The sequence below is a fragment of the Sarcophilus harrisii genome, chromosome 2 (assembly GCF_902635505.1).
Source record: "Sarcophilus harrisii chromosome 2, mSarHar1.11, whole genome shotgun sequence".
Lineage (NCBI taxonomy): Eukaryota > Metazoa > Chordata > Mammalia > Dasyuromorphia > Dasyuridae > Sarcophilus > Sarcophilus harrisii.
The window spans coordinates 135,126,473-135,150,168 of NC_045427.1; the positions used below are offsets into that span (position 1 = coordinate 135,126,473).

Genomic DNA, 23,696 nt, shown 5'->3' on the forward strand with positions numbered 1-23,696 from the left:
TGTTACATAACTAATCTCTTCTATCAATTGACCCTTTTTTTTTTAAACAGTACAAAAATGCTAAACATAACCAACATAATTATTTGGAATGGAATTCAAATTGAATTTCTCTCTGTTTTGTTGGTTGTTGTTATTCAATTGTTTTTCAGTTCTTGAGAAAGATACTGGAGGGGTTTGTCTTTCCATCTCTGGCTCATTTTACAGATGAGAAAAACTGAGGCAAACAGATCTAAGTGACTTTCCTGGGGTCACACAGGTAGTAAGTAAATCACATACCTCAAATCTAAGTCCAGATTTGAACTCAGGAAAATGAGTCTTCCTGATTCTGAGTCTGGCACTCTTTCTACTGTACCACCTAGCCCCACCCTGTTTTGTTAGTTATGTATAAGAAAGCCAATACTTTATGTGAATTTGCCTTATATCCTGCAACTTTGCTGAAATTACTATTTCAATTAATTTTTAGTTTACTCTATTGAATTCACTAATGCCTATCATCATATCTGCAGAAAGCATTAATTTAATTTTCTTTTTGTCTGTGTTCATTCCTTCAATTTCTTTTTCTTGTTTTATTGATATAGCTAGTGTTTTTTTCACTAAATAGTTAAATAGTAACAGTGATAATAAATATTCTTACTTTATCCTAGATCTTACTAGAATAGCCTCTAACTTTTTTCCATTACATATGATGTTTGTTCTTGTATTTAAATAAATACTGTTTACTATGTTAAGGAACAATACACTTGCTCCTATGATTATTAGCGTTTTTATTGGAAATGAGTGTTGGATTCTGTTAAAAAGTCTTTTCAGCATCTGTGGATATTATAATCATGTGATTTTTATTATTAATATACTGAATATATTTACAATATCCTTATGTTGAATCATTCCTGCATTACTGAAATAAACTCAATCTGGTCATAGTATGTGATATTTCTAATATGTTTTTAAGCTACTTGCTAATTCTTTAAAGTTTTACATCAATGTTCATTAAGACTATTAGTCTGTAGTTTACTTTTTTCTACTTTGTCTCTTGTTTAGTTATCAAGATCACTTTTGTTGTAGAAAGAGATTGATAATGTATCTTTTCTTATTGTAAACAACTTAGGTAGTATTAGAGTTAGTTTGATTTTAGTGTTTAATAGAATTTACTTTTGAATCCATCTTTTTTGTGGCTCAAAACAAAGTTTTATTTATGTAAGAAGGGATAAGGAGACTAGTAAATTCAAATTTAGATTAAATACTTTCCATGTTATCGCTTAGAATCTTTGACTTAAAATCCTAACATTAACTGAAACGGTTTTATTTTAAAACTAAATTTGGTATGATTTTCATTTGCTTGGTAGCCTTGAAACTTGTAGAGATTCAGAATGCTTTGCTGTCATTTAATAAACTGTTACTGAAAAATCATAGTCATTTAGCCTCTTCAAGCAAAAACAGACATATCCAAGTTATATTATAGATGCAACTAGTCATGGAATAAAGACATATGATGATTTCATGTTCATAAATTGTTTCATTTTATGAGCATTGCAATAAAATACCAGGCCTTTCTTTTCAATGTGTTGCAGTCCATTCCAGAGATTGCAACAAGACCTTTGTTGTATAGTCTTTTTTAGTAATAAATATCACAAAGAGTATCAAATATTTAGACCAATATGAATATAAAGAACCAATTCCATGGTGCTTTTTCATTCAGTTTCTTTACCATCACAATCAAGGAGAATAAAATCTGGGTGAACAGAATTTTCTGAGCCAGGGATGTTTCAGTGAAGCAGTTTAGAGAAGTTGATGCAGACAACTGAAAAAAGCAAACACACCAATACCCCTTGAGTATTGTTATTGCCATAAAATAGAGGGTATAACTAAATGAGGGATTCATAAAGTTATACCTCCAAGAACTTCACAATCATTTTCCCCATTAAATTCAGAATATTTCAGTGATAATTAAGAAAAAAAAATAAAACCCACATCCTTTTATTCTCAATTCTAGAGCTGCCAAGTTAAGGACTCATCCAGCTTCTTCCTTGGCTTTTGCAATATCCAGGGTATAAGAAAAAAAGACATGTTCAGTGAAGCAAGCTTTTGGAGAAAGTGAAATCCATAGCACAAGTAGAAAGTTTAGTCTTGATTAAAAAAAGAAAAATAGACAGCTACTTTAACTTCTGAAACTAGAGAGAACCAGAAGAGAATGGATGAGCACAGAACTATGATGTATAGAACATTGGTGTCAAACTCAAACAGAAAGGGATCCTCACAGTCACATATAACTTAGAAAACTACAAATTAATATTATCTAGGATATATTGTATATATTTATTTTGTTAAACATTTCCTAGTTACATTTTATGTTGGTTCTGGTGTGCTCAGAAGTTTTTGTGAATTGATTACACCTGATACCTCTAGTATAGAGGATTAAAGATGAAAGCTCAAAATGGATGGCTTCGCTTTTCTCACAAGTAAGAAGCAAGAGAGGAAGTTGTGTGAGTAGAGTTGAGAAATTGAGGAAAGATTTGGAACAGATAATTTCAAGGATGTGAAAATCAAAGAGATAAATGATGGAATCACAATGTATTAGTAGGATGTTAAAGTTAAATGTTTGATGAATGAATGACTACTAGATAGTAGAAACTATAACTATATCTTCAACTTTGAAATGTTAGTTCACTTGCATTATGGAATGCAAAATGGATAATTTTGATTATATTGAGTTTAAAAGTTTTTGTACAAACAAAACCATTGCAGACAAGATTAGAAAGAAAGCAGTAAATGGGTCCAAGGGTGCTTTGATAAAGGCCTCATTTCTAAAATATAGGGACACAGTCCATTCTCCAGTTGATAAATGGTCAAAGAATATGAACAAACAATTTTCAGATGAAGAAATTGAAACCATTTCTAGTCATATGAAAAAATGCTCTAAGTGATCAGAGAAATGCACATTAAGACAACTCTGAGGTACCACTGCACACCTCTCATATTGGCTAAAATGACAGGAAAAGATAATGACGAATGTTGGAGGGGATGTGGGAAAACTGGGACACTGATACATTGTTGGTGGAGTTGTGAACTGATCCAACCATGGTGGAGAGCAAGAAACTTATGTCCAAAGGGTTATCAGATTGTGCATACCCTTTGATCTAATAGTGTTTCTACTGGATCTGTATCAAGAGATCATAAAGGAGGGTGAGGGACCCACATGTGCAAAAATGTTTGTAGCAGTCCTTTTAATGATGTCAAAAAACTAGAAATTGAGTGGATGCCTATCAGCTAGAGAAAGACTGAATAAGTTATAGTATATGAATGTTATGGAATATTATTGTTCTATAAGACATGATTAGGAGGATATTTCAGAAAAACCTAGAGAGACTTACTTGTACTGATGGTAAATGAAGTGAGTAGAACCAAGAAAATATTGTACACAGCAAGAAGATTGTGATGATTAACTCTGATGGACTTGGCTCTTTTCAACAGCAATGTGATTCAAGCCAGTTCCAATAGTCTTGTAATGGAGAGATCCATCTGCATCTAGAGAGAACTATGGGTACTTGAGTGGATCACAACATAGTATTTTCACTCTTTTTGTTGTTTGCTTGCATTTTGTTTTCTTTCTCGTTTTTTTTTTTTCCTTTTTGATCTTAATTTTCTTGTTCAGCATGATAATTGTGAAAATGTGTATAGAGGAATTGCACATGTTTAACCTGTATTAGATTACTTGCCAGTTAAGGGAGGGGATGAGTGGGAGAGAGGGAGAAAAAAATTTGGAACACAAGGCTTTGCAAGGATGAATATTGAAAATTACCTGTGCATATGTCTTGAAAATAAAAAGCTTTTAAAAAAAAAAAAAAGAAAGAAATGTTAGTTCACTAGAAAAAGTATGGTATCTGTTGAAGACAAATACTAAGGGTAGTTAAAATATAAAAGCTGTAATAGACAGTAGCCATTCCTTGTATAATATTATCCCTACCATTGTAATTTTTCAAAAATATTACTAACACATTATAGCCAATATGCCTGATCAGCTCTAGATCTTGATCCCTAATTTGGTTCTTGATCATTTGCATGGAAGTTCAGCTCTTTGTAACACTGTTTTGTTTTGTATTCTAAGTCATAGAACCAGTTAATAACCAGACTTTGTTAGGAAACCTTGTAAAATCAACCAATTGGGATCTTTAGATTTAAATAAGTATCAAAGACTGACCATAAATTCATATTTGAATCTATGATCATTCCTCTCAATCAGAACTCAGATTAACCAAAAAGAAAATTCTTTTATTCCATACTCTTTTTTTTTTTTCCCTAAGTAAAAAGAAGTTGAATTCATCACATAGAATTTCTGGCTTCCTAGTCCTGGCTATTTGTGGTCCCATATAGTCACTTGGTTAGTTGAGTGACCCATCTGTTGTCCATTATCCTAGCTCAGTATATCTGTACAAAAAAATTACCTTCAGTACATCTAATTTATGGTTAGATAGCAGAGTGGCACAGTGGATAGAGCACTAAGTATAGAGTCATGAAGACTAAAGTTCAGATTCTGCCTCGCTTCCTAGCTATCTGATCCTGGACAATTCACATAACTTGTTTGTCTTAGTTTATTTATGTCAAATTTCCTATCTCTCAGGTTGTTGTCTGAAGTCAGTCAGTAAACATTTTTTTAAGTGACTGTTATGTGCCAGGAATTATGCTAGGGGTCTAGAATACAGAAAGAGGTAAAAGATAGTCATTGCTCTCTAGGAGCTTGCAATCTAATGGAATAGATAACAAATAAATATATATATATGAACCATCCCTTCCTCCCCTCTTTAGACTCCCCCCAACACACACAGACATAGACATGATACATAGAAAGTAGTTAACAGAAATAAGATACTAGAATTAAGAGGGGTTGAGTGAGAAAGGCTTTTTGCACAAGATGATTTTTTGGTTGAGATAAAAAGGAAGACAATAGGCAGAGATGAAGGAGAAGCATTCCAAGCATGGACAGCAGCCAGAGAAAATGTCTAGAGCCAAAACACATAGTGTCTTTATCATGGAGCAGCCAGGAGACAACTGTCATTGGATCAGAGAAAATGAAGATTGGAAAGGTAGGAAGGGACTGGGCCATTAATGAAGGGCTTTGACGGCCAGATACAGCATTTTATATTTGCTCCTGTAGGTTTCTTGAATGTGTGTGGTGGGGTTGAAGAGATCAGGTTTTTGACATGGTCAGACCTTCACTTTAGAAAAATCACTTTAGTGGTTGGATGAAAAATGAAGTAGAGTAGAATTGAGGCAGACAGCTGTGAGAATAAATTGAGATAATATATCTTCTTTCCTATGCAAATTTTTAAAAAAGGCAGCATAGGATAGTAAATAGAATGCTGGATCTAGAATCAGTAAGACTTGTGTTCACATTCTGCCTCTGTCATTTTTCAGCTATGTGATCATACATAACCTTGATGGATTCAGTTTTCTGACTTTTAAAATGAAGATGATAATAAAATCTGTATCTACCTCACAGTGTTTCAAGCCTCAAATGTTTTAATATGTATAGAAGTATTTTGGAAACTTTAAAGTACCATACAAAGTATCTGTTGTGATTATACTCGGTTGTCTCATTCTTCTCTACTAATTTGGTTGGGATATTATATTTCTGATTTATGCACTTTTACAGGAAGCCTTTGAAGTTAATTTTTTTTCCCTTATTGTTGGAATATGGAATGGGAGAACTGTTGGAATATATGGGAGCCACCTGACAGTGGCTGCTGGAGATCCAACCCAGAATAAATCTCCTTTTGTAAGAGGATGATACAAGGGGACTGAGAGGCAGTTGCTATTCTCTGACCTATGTAACTCAGAGGCCATTGAGTTTTCTAACCTCTCTTCTCTTCCCTCTACCTCCAATTTATCTTATTCTCAGGCTGCAACACCTGTGTCAGCAAAGGTTGCCTTGGAACGCATTCAAATGCTATGATCCACAGCTGTGGAGACTCTCAGGGCATTGACCTGTAACACCTGATCATTGTGGAAAGCTCGTTGGAACGTATAAATATTCTCCAACAGTATCCTAATTAGACTATATAAACAGTTAAGATGGTAGAGAACAGTTTCATTCAGCTCAGAAGTATAAGTAATGAGATGTTAACAGAAATCTGGAATGTTATTATTAGACTTTTCTACAAGAGGCATTTTAAAAATATTTTAGTAAACTAACAAGTTCATTTAAAGAAACAAATAGATAATATAGAAGTAGACATTCAGAACAGTTATTTATAGGTGTTTAGTGTGGGGAGAATTTTACTAGCAAATTTGTGCCTTTTAAAAATTTCTTTATTTCCTACTAATGCTATTTCTTGTGATTCCCCAGTGAGCCAAGTCTGTGAATAAGTTATCTGAGAGACAAGATACTTAATATTTACATGGAAGTTTAGAAATATTGGCATTTTGTGGAGATCAGAATATAATGAATATAAATCAGTACACAAAAAAGGGGTGCAATTTAAATTAATTTTTTACAACTTTGCACTTAAATGAATAAAAATATTATTATGACAGTGCCACCCTATGCTAAATTAGCCCCTAAATCAAGAAATGTTACTTATATTATGGAAATAATCTATTATTTGTATCAGTATGTAGAAATTGCAGTGATTTCATTGTTCCAGATAGATCCTGAAATATCATCAAGTTTAGAGAAGCACTCGTATACTGCATGGTGATCATGATTACTATGAATATGTGTTGTTGTTTTCTGTTTGAATGAACTAGAAGTAGCTGGTAATATAGCAGATAAAGTGCTGGGATCAGAAAAATCTTAGATCATATCTAACCTCTTATACTTACTGTGTAACCTTGGACAGTTCACTTACAACTCTTGTTTACCTCAGCTTCCCCAATTATAAAATGGGTGCCTACCTCCCAAGATTGTTGTAAGGATCACATGAAATATTATTTGTATATAATGCTAAATACAGTCTGGAATAAAGTAGGTGGAATGTAAATGCTTGTTCCCTTTCCCTTCTTTTCTACCTGGTCATGGAACTCTTTCATCATTTTAATTCCTTTCCCTCTATCTTGAAAGCTCCCTTTTTTTGAGTTTATAGGACATGGTTAAGTTATGATGGATTACGTAAGCATTGATCTTTCATGAAGAAACAGTGGCTTTGATCAGTCCAAATATCACTGATAAAATAGAATGGGAATGATTTCCTTTTACTTAATAGTGTTCTTTATTCCTTTTTGTATCTACTACAAAATGCTTTCTGACTATTGAGAGATGTTTTCTTTATGAAGTGCAACAGTGATAATTTCATACTGAAACTGGAAAAGTAGCTGAATGGAAGAAATCAAAAACAAAAAGAGCTGTGGGTATATGGGCCACATAAGAATACAAAAGGTTAGTTGTTGTCTTTGAATATTTGGATGCCAGGTGTAAGCATTTGCTCCTGGTCTCATTCCCCACCCCCCACCTAATAGTATTTTATTTTTTCCAATTGCATGTAAAGATAGTTTTCAACATTCATTTTTGTAAGATTTTGAGTTCCAAACTTTTTTCCCTGCTCCTTCTCAAGACAAGCAAGCAATCTGATATAGGTTACATGTGCAATCATTTTAAACATATTTACATATTAATCATGTTATGAAAGAAAAATCAGAACCAAAGGGAAAAACCATGAAAAACAAAAAACCATGAAAATAATGTGCTTTCATTTGCATTCAGTCTCCATAGTTATTTCTCTGGACATGCTTGGCATTTACCATCTCAAATCTATTTGAATTGTGTTGAGTCACTGTACTGCTGAAAAAGGCTGTCTGTCATAATTGATCATCACACAATCTTGCTGTTACTGTGTAACATGTTCTCTAGGTTCTCACTTCACTCAGCATCAGTTCATGTAAGTCCAGATTTTTGTGAAATCTGCCTGCTCATCATTTCTTATAGCACAATAGTATTATATTCATATGCCACAATTTATTCTGTCCAATTAATGGACAGGAGGGCCCCCCTCCTGATTTCATTTTTTTTTTTAAAGTGAAAAATATTCATGTATGCAGATCCTTTCTACTTGTCAAGACAGTATTTTCTTTGAATATTCCCATATTTCAAGACAAGCTTGGTCCTTCACAGATTCAAGAAACAGCTATGATCATAGCTGAGTTTAAATTCTCAGGAATCTTGCTCTTCTGGCCTTATTCTTTACACAAATTGTTTTCTTAGCTAATGTTGACCTTGGGTTAAGATGATTCACTTATTGATCTTATTCCTTGTGTTATTGGTGCTAAAAATTTTGTGGATTAACACCCTGAATTGTTGATGATAAGCTACTCCCTATACCAGAAAAATCAATAAATAAATGAAAGGTGAATTTTGAGATAGTTGCTATCATTGGTACAGTGGAAAGAATGCTGGATTTAGAGTGATATTGGGCAAGGTCACTTAAGTTCTGGTTTCCTCATTTGTAAAATGATGGACTTGGACTAAATCACCTTAAGGTCTCTTCTAGTTCCAAATTGGTGAAGTGGAGTTAGTACAATTAGAAAATCCTAGTTGCCGTGCTATGCTAAAGGAAAAGATTCATTGGTTGAAGCAGGTACTGTTGTTTTGATGCTCCCCATGATAGACTTTGAATATGATGAGCCAGGACTTCTGCTAAAAAGGCCTCACTCTAGCAAATGAATTCATCAAAGACTAGACAAACTGAACTCAGGATGAACTTATCTGGTCAAAATATCTGGCTTTGTTAAATCTTGATTAAAAATCTCTTAGAAGCTAAAAGATCACTTAGAAGTCATCTACTCCAACTCTTTTTTTTTAAGAAGAATTTAAGAAAGGTTAAACAATTTGTCAACGTTTCATATATGTGTGTGTGTGTGTGTGTATATATATATATATATATATATATATATATTAAATCGCAGAACTGGTATTCAGCATTCTCCCAAAGAGAGGCCATTGGGAGTCTTCAGATTATTTTAATATTATATGGATATTAATGAAGCACTTTTGCCTATTGCTCTGGGCAGTCATAAAGGAGAGGAAAGGACTAATTCCCTCGCAAAGGGGAGAAGAAAGGTAATCACAAAAGCAACATTCTTTTCTCTTAGGAACTGCTAGATCATGAAAATAGAATGCTTTTATACAAGTATCCCAGCTACATAAACAGTTTTTCTCTCTAGTGCAGACTGACTGACACCTGTCTTTGGAGCATGTTTCCAAAGACACATAGGAAGTTCAGCTTGGGGTGCAAACAACAAGCTCAGGAGGGCTTCATCCTTGACACACTCAGGGCCTCCTGCATACTTTCAGTCCAGTATTTCTGAAAAATATAACAAGTCAAGAAGATAACTTCAGAGGGCCCCTTAACAAAAGTTATTATTGGTAATATAATACATCCAACTTATACCAAACATACATGTTTCCACTACTCTTTGGATCACCTGTAATTGTGATTATGGTATTATGTGATTTGTAGCAATATAGTAGTACTCCAGAAAAGTAGTATTATTTTTTGAAGATGGGCTTTTGCACCACCCTGCAAATTGGGATTAAAGACAATGGCTTTCCTAAATATAATCCAGTCCAATATTCTATTCAGTTTGGGGCCTATTTAACAAATTATGTGTACATAGTTATATAACCAAGCTATATGAACTGATATCTAATGAATTCCCAGATCACCTGAATTTAATAATCAAGGCAATGTAGTTAACCTTTGTTTTCAGATATGGATGGATGACTAAGATAGTCTTTTTTGAACCATGACACATCTTAATGAGAAAGTCTTATAGTGTTGTAATATTTGGTGCAATCAGAACAAGGTTGTCCTTAAATAAGAGAATCTTTAGAAATTTTCCATTAATGGGTAATTCCTTTCAGCTCATATAGAATAGCCTCCATGACACCTAGGGAATATCTTGAGAGGGCATTGTGTTTCCCTTTTTGGTGCCTTTCCAGGGTTTCATCCAGCAGAGCTTATGTTTTTCAGAAGTCAGACACTTTGCCCCAACTGCACAGCTTTATGACTTAGGAAGTATTAATCTCAGTCTACCTCCGTGAAAATAGTTAAAATACTGATGGACTAGATTCTATGAGGTTTGGAACAACTCATATAGGAATCTTTTTGATGACATCTCCTTATCCAAGCTGGTCTAATCATTCTACTAGCAGTATTCACACAAGCCATTTTTCCTCATCTAGAAAGACTTTAAGAGGGGAAAGGAGGTGTAAAGTTCAGTACAAAAAAAACATTTATTCATGTTTCTACATTGTACAGAACATTTTGTAGTATATATACCCAAATGTATCTCATTCCTGCAGATCATGGGTGGAAGCAGTTTTTGACAGCAGCAGAGTTTTAAGTATATGACTTCAGTAATATTTTAGAGAACTCTGAAGAATGCTTGTTCTTGATCTTCTGTTGTTATCTCTGAATGTCACTGATCTTGAATTATGGATTACTTTACCCTCTTCATATTTCTAATGATCCTGGCCTGTTTGTGGACTTAATTAACCTTTGGGTTGTCCTCACCCATCATGGTATGTTTCTTCAGATACGGCAAACTTTCATGAATTGAGTGGAAGGGAAGCTATTGAATGTCTACAGAGAATTACTAATAATCATGACCTTTTAATTGAATGCAAGAAGAGATAATTGTATAATTGCATCCTGATACAGAGCCAGGAAATAGAATTTGAAATTGAAGATAGAGGAGGTATAATAGTTAAATTACATTGTGACATATACACATAAATTGTCCTTTGATTTGAAATACTGCTTTAAAATGGTAGTAAATGTAAAAATGAGATCTTAGGATTTTTAAACAGATCAGCCAATTAAATATAAAAATTTAAATTAACATTTTTCTTATCAAACATAAAAGATGACTAGAAAATTGCTGGATCTCTCATCCACATAACTAAATCATGTGAAGACAATGACAGAAGGAGCTGATATTTTATTGGAGAGCTTCTAAAAATCTGCAACATACCTTGACTATGGGACATAAGAGGAAGAACATAGAATTTACCATACTCAGAAATGGTCTAGATAAATCTAACAGAAAGATAAACAAAAAGGAAAGGAATTGAATATGTTCTGCACTGTGCCCAGAGCCCTTGCCTGCACTGGCTAGACCCCTGAAATTTAAAAAATAGACACACACATATTTGATTTACTTCCTTTTAATTAACAAGTATTTTTTTTTTTTCTTGATCTTCTACCAACCCCTGAAAAAAAATGGGAGACAGAAAAAACAAAACTTGTAACAAATATGCATTGTAGTGCAGAATGGATTGCTCCATTCTGCATGTTGGCATCTTGAGTCCATCATCTCTTTGTCAACAAATCAGTAGCATGTTTCATCTCTAGAATTGTGATTGGCCATTGCATTGATTAGAGTTCTTACACATATTAAAGTTGTTCTGTCAGTTTCTATATTGTATCATATAAGTCTTCCAAGGTTTTTCTGGAACACTACCCTTTATCATTTCTTAAGATTCATTGATACTTCATATTCATAAACTATAATTTATTCAGCCATTCCCAATTGATAGGCATCTCCTTAGATTTCATTTCTTTGTCTCTATAGAAAGAGATGTTTTATAAAAGGTAAGCAGGGACAGGAAAGATGTGTGGAGGTTATGTGTATGTATATATCTATATATGAGGATGGTAAGGGGAGGATAAAAGTGGGGAAAAAAGAATAAAGTAAAAAGTTATGCAGCAGAGAACAAAAGAACAATTTACAAGGAAGTAAAGAAAAGATGGACACTCATGAATATAATTTCTTCTGTTAACACACACACACACACACACTTTCTTGAAATGGTATTTGTTGTTATATTTTTTGAATCCTTGATTTCTTAGTCACATGACAATCTTCTCTTTTGTTTTGTTTCATTTTCTTTTGTATTTCTTTTTTGTTTTTCTTATTCTATTTCTTTAAATAAAATAATTTTTTGGGGAAAAAAAAGTCTATTGGAATTAGCCTGATTCATCTCATTGTTGAAAGGAGCCAAGTCCATTATATTTCTCCATCACATAATTTTCTTGTTGCTATGTACAATGTTCTCTTGGTTCTGCTCACTTCACTTGGCATTGGTTTGTGTGGGTCTCTCCAGGCCTTTCTCGGGTCATCCTGCTGATCATTTCTTATAGAGCAGTGGTGTTCCATGACATTCATATACCATAACTCCTACCCAAATCAGAAAAAGAACCTATCTTACAAAAATATTCACAGCCACTTTCTTCATAACAGTTAAAAATGTAGAAACAACCAATACTTATAACAACTGTGAAATGCTGAATGAATTCGTCTTTTTTTTTTTTTGCTCTTGAATTTAATTTAAATAAAATACATTAAAATTATATTTTAAAAAAGAGATGCTTTAAATATTTTTTATTTACATATGGATCCTTTTCTTCTTCAAACTCTTTGGAATATAGGCCTAGTTTTGTTGTATCAAAGGAAATGTAGAATTTAAATCATTATTCCAAATTGATTTTCAGACTGTTTGGACCAGTTCATTAGACCACTTCACCAATAATGCATTAATGTTCCTGTTTTCCTGTCTTCCCATTCCTTAGAATTTTAAATCTATGCCTCTCAAAGTGCCTCTCACCTTCATGGCTTTATACAAGTTGTACCCGCAAGCCTGGAAAGCCTTCAGTCCTCTTAGAATCCTAGTTTCCTTTTTTACTTTATTTTTTCCCCTTATATTCTGTTTCTTCTTTTATAACGTGACCAGTATGGAAATATGTTTACATGATTTTATACATGATGGGATTTATACATGGTACCTATTGGTTATATTATCTTAAGGGGAGGGAATAGAAAATTTGGAACTAAAATTTTTTTTCAAAGTTTAAAATTATCTTAATGCAGTTGGAAAAAGTAAAATACTATTTAAGGGAAGGGGGGGGGGGGAATCCCTAATTTTCCTCTTCAAACTATGAGCTATCTCCACTTGGAAAGTTTTCCCGATTCCCAGAATTATTTATGCACTTTCACTCATTCTCTCTTTTTCTTACTCTCTTTCTTCTGCTCATGCTTTGTCTCTCTTTCATTCTCTTTTGCTCTCTTTCTCCTCAAATTATTGTGTGTTTTCTTGTATCTTTTCTGGTGAATATAAGCTCAATGACACTTTTTAGTTTTGTTTTTGGTTTAATTCCAGAGCCTATCATAGGGCTTTGTTCATAATAAGTGTTTTTTGGATAGGATTGAATTTTATTAGTGCATTTTGAGATTATCTTACTGGGTAAATAGTCATTTAGAATTTTAAAGTGGTTTTGTAAAAGTTTTTTTCAATCTTCAGAATGCATTTTTTTAAAAATCAGGGACATTGAAAGAAACAGGAAATAAAGAAAAATATGTATTGAGAAACCTCATTATTTAAGCATTGGAGTACATGGGTCTTCAGGGTGTTCATAATAAGCCACCAAATCAATTACTTTAGTCAGAAAATATGGGTTGCAGTTTTGCCCTCCTTCTACATGGCAAAATAAATAAAAATTTCAAGAGTAATAAAAAAGGAATATACACTGAAACTTTCATAGTCTTCCTTCTTGTGGATTATTTAACTTTTTTTGGACATCTTCAGTGTTGGCATTTTTTTGACAAAGTTAAAATAGATAACAATAATTTTGAAACATTCACTAAAGTATTATTATTCCTCATTGTTGAGTATTGAAGTGTAACCCTGATATTTTGTTTTAAACTCTGCCAACAAATTGAAAATTCTCAGAGGGCCCACACCTTTCTTAATACAGATCAAGTTATGGACTCTGTGGCTTTTAGTTCTTGACTAGTTAATGTTTGTTTTGGAAGATTTTCATAACCAATTAACTACCACTTAGAAATTTATTTTGGACCCCATTAAACTATTTACAAAAATAATTTAGCATTTATAATACATATCAGTAGGATCAGTGCTCATGCATATTAAATAAAATATTCTTTAAATGTGAAATAATTAGGATTTTTATTGAATATTCAGGGTGCACTATTGACTGCCTTCTCCGAGGGGTGGAAGGAAGTGTCTATAAGTCTGTGGCTCTAGATGGAGCTATGTGCCTTGGTTTTCTCTTCCTAGTATTGACTAGTGTGAAATCACCAATCTATATCTACTATATCTTATTCTTCTCAGACTTGTTACTTTTGTCCCCAAAGGAAATTATTAGTCACTAAGCATGAGTGAATTGCAGAATTTCTGATTTATTTGTCTATTTATAATTTACTTGATAAATTCTACAATGGGAGAGGGGGGAAGATAGAGAGCTAAGAGTATAATCAAGGAATCTCAGGACAATATGATGAAATGCAAAAATTTAGTATAATATTCATAGAGAATATAAACATAATAGTGATAAGTAGATACATTTTATTAGAGGACAAAATGGCAGTAGCAACAGTGGGGAAAAAAAGAAAAACATACACTTAAAATATTTTTTATTATTTTCCCCATATTGTCCCAAAGCACATTTCATCCTTTACATACTACCTTTCTGTAGGACTTCCTGTCTCTTCCACCATTAAAAAATTGCTACTACCACCACAAAAGAAAAACCTTCTGTCTATTGGTTTCCCATACTACTCCAGCCATTCCTCATATTTCTAAATCTGTGGTTATCCAGACCTCCCAGCTCTACTTGAGATGTGATATAAGGGCTAGGTCTCTTTTATCCCAAAGTTCTCCCAGTCTCTCTCATGCAGTTTTAATAAAAAGTTTTCCACATTGAAAGGAAAGACCTATTTAAACCAAGAAACTTGTGCCTTACTCTTTCTCCTTTCATACTCTTAATTATAGCTACAGTAGGCAAAAATGGATCAAATATGTCAAAACATTTTTTCAATAGAGTATTTTAAATAATTTCGTGTATTTTTTTAATCTGGATTTGCTAATTGATATTAATTATTAAATATATGGTAATACCATAGGATCATAATATGCTGTTATTTTATCCTGTTCATTTAAGTAGCAAAATTGACATTCACTGATATTGGCCAAAAAAAATTAGGTTTTATATAACCCATTCTGTCTTTTAGGCATGTTTTTGGGTAAATAGCTTTAGTCATCATCTTCATTTATTCAAGAAACATGTCATTAAGCATCTATTATGTGTCACACAGTATGGAAGACACTGAGTAAAATATAAAAATAAATAAAACCTGTGAATTATTCCATTTGTTCTGAAGACAAATTGGATTTTTTTAAGTTACCAACTTGTGTGCCCTTTGATCCACCAATATTACAATTAGGCAAATATTCCAAGATAATCAAAAACAGAAGGAAAGATCCTGCATAAACACCATCAAAAGCCTATGTATGGATTTACTGTATGGGTCAGTTATTGTACCTTTAAGAGATAGAGATAAAGAAAAGGAAAAAAACTGATTTTGTTTTCAAGGATCTCATAATCTACATAAATGCTGAATACATACAACATATAGAGTGGATAGAAAGTAATCTCAAAAGGGAAAGCATTATCAGGATAGAGGAAAATGGAAAGTAAGACTTTTTGTAGTAGATAGAATTTTATGTGAGTTTTGAAGAAAGTTAGGGAAGCTAAGAAGTAGGGAGTGATAAGGGAGTGCATTCCAGGCATGGGAGAGAGCTAGCATAACTGCATCAAGTCCAAATAGCTGGTGTCCTATGTGAGGAGCAGCAAGAAGAGCAAGAAGACCCATGTAGCTGAATAGCAGAGTAAGGAGAAAGAAGTAGTTTTAAGATTGCAATGGTAGGAAGAGACCAGTCAGAGGACTTTGTATTTATATTTGTAGTAATAATTCAGAGAAACTTGGGAAAATTTATGAATTGACACAGAGTGATATAAGCAAAACCAGGAGGATAGTTTACACTGTCAATACATTAATGTGAAGGGAAAGAACCTTGAAAGATTTCAGATCTCTGACCAATGCAGTGACTAATCATAACTTCAAAAGACAAGTTATAAAGTATTTGTCCTATCTTTCAACAAGGAGGTGTAATGGTTTAGAGGTGCAGAATGAGACAAAGGTTTTTGCTTAACTTTTTTTTTTTTTTTTAATATGGAAGAGCTTTATTAAGGGGGTGGAAAGGAACAATGGTTTTTTAAAAGAGGGCTTCAATATTAATCTTGTTGAAAAAAGTTAGAGAAATTTTTTTTCTAAACAGTAGCGATAGTTATCTACTGAGATAATGTACGTGTGTAACAGGCCTCATCATGCCACTCCCCTGTTTAAGAAACTCCCAAGAGTTCCCTGTCACCTCTGAGAGCAAATATAAACTCCTCTGGCACTTGAAACTCCTACCATATTTGGCTTCAGTCTACTTTTCTAGACATATTAAACTTTACCTTCCCTTCACACATTGTATGATACATGTAAATCAATCTTATTCCTATTCTTTAAACATATCACTCTGTAGCCCTTCCTTTGTGCCTTTTCGCTGACTGACCCTAATTCCTAATATAGTCTCTTCTCTCACTTCTGCCTCTTAGGATCCCTGGCTTTCTTCAAAACTCAATTCCAAGTGGAATTTAAGTATCTTACAAGGGGAAGAATTCTTTTATTTTTGTCTTTGTTTCTCCAGGACTAGGGACAAAAGTCACTTAAATGCCCATATGTAGGCTACTAAGGTCTCTAAATGCTAAACAGCATTTAATCCTGAAGATAATAGGGAGCCAGTAGAATTTCTTGAGTTAAGAGGATGATGTGGTCAGACCTGCCATTTAGGAAAACCATTGAATGAGGGGACCAATTGAAATGAGGGAAGACTAGAGTCAAGGTAGACCCATCAGCAAGTTATTGCAATAATCCAGGCATGAGCTAATTAGGGCCTGTACCAGAGTGGTGGCCATGTCAAAAGAAAGAAGGGAGCACATAGGAGAGATTTTTGTAAAGGTGAAATTGACAGGTCTTGACCTAATTAAATTAACCTTCACAAAATGGACAGATGGCTTGAAAAGATTTCTGCAAGACAACCTGCAGATTGAAGAAAATACTAATTTTTTAATAACAGCTTTTTATTTTTCAAAATACATACAAGGATAGTTTTCAAAATTCACCCTTGCAAAACCTTGTGTTCTGATTTTTTCTCCCTCCCTTCACAATCCCTTCAATTAGCAGATAATTCAGTATAAATTAAACATATGCAATTCTTGTAAACACATTTCCACATTTTATCATGCTGCTTAAGAAAAATCAGATCAAAAGGGAAAAAAATAATAGAGAAAAACATAAGCAAACTGCAACAACAAAAAGTGAAAATACTACATTGTGGTCTACATTCAGCGCCTTTATTGTCCTCTCTTTGGGTGCAGATGGCTCTCTCCATCAGAGTCTATTAGAATTGGCCTGAATCACTTTGCTTCATCACAGCAGGTTCATCACAGTTGATCATCACATAATCTTGTTGTTGCTATGTGCAATGTTCTCTTGGTTCTGCTCACTTCCTTTAGCATTAGTTCATGTAAGTGCCTCCAAGCCTCTCTGAAATCATCCTGCTGGTCATTTCTTACAGAACAATAATATTGCATAACATTCATATACCATAACTTATTCAGTCATTCTCCAGCTGATGGGCATCCACTCAGTTTCCAGTTTCTTGCCATGACAAAAAGAACTGCTACAAACATTTTTGCACACATGGATCCTTTCCCCTTTTTTATGATCAAAGGAGGGATACATACCCAGTAGAGACACTACTGGATCAAAGGGTATGCACAGTTTGATAGCTTTTTGGGCTTAGTTCCAAATTGTGAAAAGAATACTGTTTCAAGCAGAAGTGGACAAACAAATGGCAGAGCTGATATTTCTACTATATGAATTCTTCATCAATCATGTTTTAAGGTAAGAATGATGACTTAATATGATCTGATTCAAAATTAATCCTTCTCCCAAAAATTTCGCTGTCCCTTAAAGAAAAGTTGATTTTTTTAATAAGTGGGAAAGTCCCTACTTAAAAATATTTTCTGTGAAATGAGTATTTTGAAAGTGAGTGTTTAGAAATGTTTCCATTTTGTGATTGCTAAAATAATGTATGTTATCTATGAAAATTTTCCTATCTGTATATTTAAACTTGGAATCAAAATTTTCTAACATATAGTGGTATCTTGGTACTCATTGTTAAAGGGTTCCAGAAGGCACAAGTAGTAAAAACAATGAGTACTGAATAAATTTTTCCCATAAGGAGTATAGCTCCAATCTGCAGCCTAATCATCACTCCGTTCTCCCAATTCTCCAAAGGGGCAAGTGGAGAAACAATCCAGCACAGCTGGGCACCCCCCTTCTTGACCCAACTCTTTCTGAGAGGAACCACAACCTTTATACTTTTTTCCCACTCCATGCTTTCAAGTTTCCTTAGAGGGAGAAGGGAAGTGAGAAGTAGAGACAGCCTAGGGCTGTGGCCGCTCCCCTGGGGATTGGGACTGGCAGGAGGTGGTGTGTTCTCTGCTGCTCACAGCAGCACCATTTCTTCTGCTTCTGTTGCTTCTTCTCTTGCTGAGCATCTCAAGCCCCTCAATGCCCTTTCTAGTACTGCTCTTTGGGGTGCCAGAAAGCATGTCCTGCAGGAACGGCTCCATGATCTGCTCACTGACATGCACAATCTCAGCAATGTGGGCTCCAACCTGACAATTCTGCATACTGCTACCTTCTCTAAGCAAGAACTACTCACTGTTGATGGCAATAGCAGCAGCAGTAAGGGTAACCTTGCATGCCTGGCCAACCTCACATCCCCAAGATACAACCAAGGGCAATGAGTGCTGAACAAGCCTCAAGTACTGAAGCATTTTTTCTCATTGAAATATGTTAAACATCAAGTTCAACAAGTTTTAAAGCAGATAAGTGCCAAAATACCACTGTATTTCAGAATATTACTAACAAAGACTTAAGAGGTTTTTTGTTTTGCTGGGGCAACTGAGGCTAAGTGACTTGCCCAGTGTCACACAGTTAGGAAGTGTTAAGTGGCTGAGGTCAAATTTGAGCTGAGATCCTCCTGACTTCAGGGCTGGTGCTCTATCAGCTGTGCCACTAGCTGCCCCAAAACTTAAGAGTTTTAGCCCATTTACTCATTTAAACACTAAAGTGTAATTTTTTGATTAGTTTGTAAAAAGAATGGAAAGATAGAAATTCACTAGACATTTCACCAAAAACCTCTGCATAACTGGGCGAGATTGAAAAATAATGATTTATAAACACAACTAATGATGTAATCTCCCATTTGGATCTCATCTTCGGAAACTGTGATAGGCATTAAATCCAATTTCAGAATACACTGAACTTAGAATCAAGCCTTTGAACTGCTTTATCATAAAATATTATTCCAAGTTTTCCAGAATAATAAAATATGTTCAATCATATTGCCTTCATTAAAAATAGTACTAATAAGTATTATTTTAAAATTTTATTTATTTTTTTTCTTTATCCCATCTTTGGTTTCTCTTTTGCATACTTAGAATGTATATCATGTGTCTGAATTACAATAGTAGATTATATCACTTATAGGCATGCTCCCAAATCTTTTTATAGATGAGTTGTACAGTCAGAAAATTTGAAGTTTGCTGCCCTAGTTGAGGAAAAAAAATGCCTATCATACCTACCTCTTGAGCTTGTTAGGATGATCAGATGAGATAATAGGCCAGAGAGGAATATTTTATGTAGTGCTATTTTTAAATGTTTTTTTTTTCTGAAAAGAAAAAATATCCCTTTTCAAAAAAAAGATTAAGTTACTTAATCTTAAACATACTATTTATTGTTAAACATTAGATTATTGAGGTTTTTCTTTCACAAGACTGATAAATCTGTGAATAGCTTTTTTTTTTTTTATGTGAATAGCTTTTAATACACCTAGAAGCTCTTGATAGTCTCAGTTTCTGTGATATAAAGCTGAGAATATTTTTTTTGAAAATTAGGAGCATAGACTTTTTGTTATTTCTTTTTATTTTAATTGTGTTTTCTGTGGCCTTTAAAAAATTAATTCTGGCCAAATAGATGACGTAGTGGACAAAGCACCAGCCCTGAAGTCAGGAAGATCTGAGTTCAAATTTGATCTCAGATACTTAATACTTCCTAGCTATGTGGTCCTGGGCAAGTCCTTTAACCCCAATTGCTTCAGTAAAACAACAACAAAAAATTAATACCATTTAAAATTATATATGCTATTTAAATTAGATATGCTAATCATGTGGGGAAAACACAGTGGTGATTATGGATGATAAAACTCTTCAATAGGAATTTTAATATATATATATTTCTAAGGAAACTAACAGCAAAAGTTCTTTTTTTCCTGAAGTTAAGACCCACTATTTTATTCAGGTTAGACATTTATTTGATGCAGAAATTTGAGCGATCTATAGGTATAATAATTAAATAAATATTTTTTTATTTATTATTTTATTATACCTATTATTGGGTGATAAGAAAGTTGGTCATTGATGTATGAAAAGATGAGAATTAAAGGTAGCCTGGTATTTGCTGACAGGAGGTATACCACATACCACAGCATTTGAGGTATCATTATTATATTAAAAACAAAGGAACATGTCCTTGTATTTAACATTAAAAACAAAGGAACATGTATGTGTTTGTACTTAACATTAGTTTTGTCATGTTTGATTAGTAGGTTAAACTTTTGAAAATACCAAATAAAACTTTTAGAATTGAAACCTACTTTCTGATTTTATCTGCCTTCTTCCCTTAAACTTATGTAAAATCAGGAAGCTGCCTTGAAAATAAAATTATTTTGCTTCTTCTGCTATTGAAGGAAGAAAGATACCTATTCTGTTGTGTGCCATGAGACTAATTTCATCTGCAGGTGATCTATCTACCAGTTATTTGAAGTGCCTGCTAAATACAGATTTTTGATCTATTTCTTCTTTTGTTTCAGAACTCAAAAAATATAAGTTGTAATGCTGAGAATTCTGGAACTGGGAATTAAGAAATCTAGGATTTCATTCTACCTTAAACTTTAAACTTAACTATTAGATTTTGAACTATTTACCTAGCTCTTTAACACTTTAGTTGTCCAGTTTGTAAATTAGACAGTATAAAATGTCCATTTCCTTAGCATATTGTGAAATATATTAATAGGAATTTTGGGAACTTAATTCACCCTTTCTAATATATTGTATGAACTTTTCTACCTAATAAATAATTTATTGAATATAATCTATTCTTGAATTCATCTTGCAGTGTGTGCTGTACTTATGGAGTTTAAAAATTCATCATCCCAGAACGTTTTTCCTGCTTCGCGGCAACCATGAATGCAGGCATCTCACAGAATACTTCACTTTCAGACAGGAATGTAAGTATAATTTGTTCTCTTTAGAAGAACTTTTGTAAAATTGGGACCCCAAATTAAAAGTATATATAAAAATAAAATGTTTGTAATGTTATTAATTTATAGGGAACATGTGTGTTTAAAATTCAAGATTAAGATATGAGAAAGCAGCAAACAAACTGTATCTCAGTATGCAGTATCTCAGTTTTTCTTATATTATCTATACCTCTGATTATGACACCTTAGATTTGCCCTGTTTGCATAAAAGAAGTTATCTAAAGGACTTTTAAAAACTATATTCACATCCTGGAATTAGTTAACTTTTAAAAATTCTTTGTTTGGAAAAAAAAAGACTGAAATATGGTCAAAAAATAGTCCCAAAGGGAAAAAAACATATTTCATATTATTCTGAACATAGGCCACCATTTTTCCTCCCTTCAGTGTACTTTAGTTTATATAATTTACGTTTCTCTTGCATTTAAGGTTTACAAAGCTATTTCCTTACAACAGCCTTATGAGGTAAAAAGTGAAAACATTCCTTCTCCTATTTGCATATAAAGAAAATTAAGCCCATAGAAGTTAAGAAACTTGCCCATGGTCACTTTTGATTCTGTGGTGAAAAGTCAAGACTCAAATCTAGGATTTCAAGTTTGCTTTCCATCACACACATTGTGCAGCACTAGTGCAGCCATAGTTTTGCTCTTAATACTGTAGGTTGCTTAAGCCTGAGTGGTTTCCTCAGTAGCAGAAGCAGTATCACTGACATCCTCACAGGCCCACACATGTGCATTGCAAAACCTGCGTATATTTCCTCCCCTTCCCTTTTATCCCTGTCAATTTGCCCCTCCTTTTCTGATGGAATAGAAGAATTTTTAGGAATATTTTTATTATTTTAGGAATATGAGAAGGAATAAGTTCCCCCTTCCTAAAGAGTTGGCATCTTATCCTATGCCTCTGGTGATACTTCCTACTTATAAGTAGATATCCATAAAGCAACTTCTGGCAACAGACATGAATCTGTGAAGCAGAAGGGGAAAATGTCAGGAGTTATAGATCCCATAGAAATAGTGAAGTCTTTGAACTTTATAATTTAGTGAGGAATTATTCTATGAGCAGAGTGAAGTTTTAAAAGGGAAGGGGGAGAGGTCATGGAGTAAGAGAAGGCAAGTGAGAGTGTTCCATCTAGTTAGGATTTAAATGATTTAGAAAATGAGTAATGTCTTTGCCATCTTCAACACCCTCATTTCCCTGAGTTCCCTTTAACACTACCTTTTATAATTACTTACTTGTGGAGGGACAGAGGTTCTTATTATATTCTATATGCAGTAATATTACATAATTTTTCACTGTATTCCATTTTTTCTATTCAAAAAGATCTTATGATTGGGGAGAGGAGTTAGCTGCATCATTTAATACCAATTTCGTAATCAGTTCATGTTATAAAAAGTCTTTTTGACTTTTAGTCATTATAGTAATATTTCCCCCAGCTTTGACCTCTTTTTGGTGGTGATGGTGGTAGTGTCATCCACGTTTAGCCAATTTTACATTTAGCCATGGGTGGAAGTGAAAATGAAACTGAAAAAAATTTCAGAAACCCCTTTCTCTGCCCCCATGAAGGTGTTTGTTAACATAAAATGATACATTTTTTTCTTGGAACTATAAGATTAAATTTCACAATAATTTTGTACAATCTACTTAGTTTAAACATTCAACATATTGTTGCTTGTACTTATTTTCTGGTTTTGAGCCTGTTAGACCAGGGGTCCTCAAACTTTTTAAATAGGGGGCCAGTTCACTGTCCCTCAGACTGTTGGAGGGCCTGACTATAGTTAAAACAAAAACTTTGTTTTGTGGACCTTTAAATAAAGAAACTTCATAGCCCTGGGTGAGGGGGATAATCGTCTTCAGCTGCCGCATCTGGCCTGTGGGCCTTAATTTGAGGACCCCTGCTGTAGGTTAGTGGTGAAGAAAGCTATGTGTATTAGTCAGAATTAAAGTGTATATTGCTATTTTCAATGAAATTTTACCCCAATTCTCTCTGTTCTTATGAAATTATTAACTGACCATTAAAATGAACCTTTTTTGGGAAGAGATGAGAAAGGTATAGAGAGATATAGTGTCTTCTGTATGAAATTTTTCATTTCTGGAGTTTTATTGCTTTTTTAAATGATTTTACTGTAATGTGTGTGCAAAGCAAAATTATTTTGGGAGAAAATTCCACATTGGTTTGCTTTTCTTTAAATATTTATTGTTTTCCTTTAGTTCCTGTATATCATTGAGTTTGAAATGTGAAAAATAATTCACCTCAGTGCAATTATAGGGTTGTTAGAGTTTTTAAAATTTTTTTGTTTTTGCTTCATTCCTGCATAAGGGATCTCTGCATGCTGTTCTGCATAACTGTTGTTTTTTTAATAGCTTTTTATTTACAAAATATGCATAGGCAATTTTTCAACATTGACCCTTG

At 33.6% G+C, this 23,696-nt stretch overlaps 1 protein-coding gene across 3 annotated transcripts in view; it reads left to right on the forward strand.

Annotated features, from left to right (window-relative positions):
- PPP3CC (protein phosphatase 3 catalytic subunit gamma) overlaps positions 1–23,696 on the forward strand; it is a 124,854-nt gene that overhangs the window by 53,415 nt on the left and 47,743 nt on the right. For all 3 annotated transcript variants that reach the window (XR_004231770.1, XM_012540040.3, XM_012540038.3), the window contains exon 4: positions 21,145–21,256. Coding sequence is in view for 2 of the 3 variants with exons in the window: in XM_012540040.3 (XP_012395494.2) it covers positions 21,145–21,256 (112 nt within the window). In the remaining variant the exon portion in view is untranslated. The remainder of the gene's footprint in view (positions 1–21,144; positions 21,257–23,696) is intronic.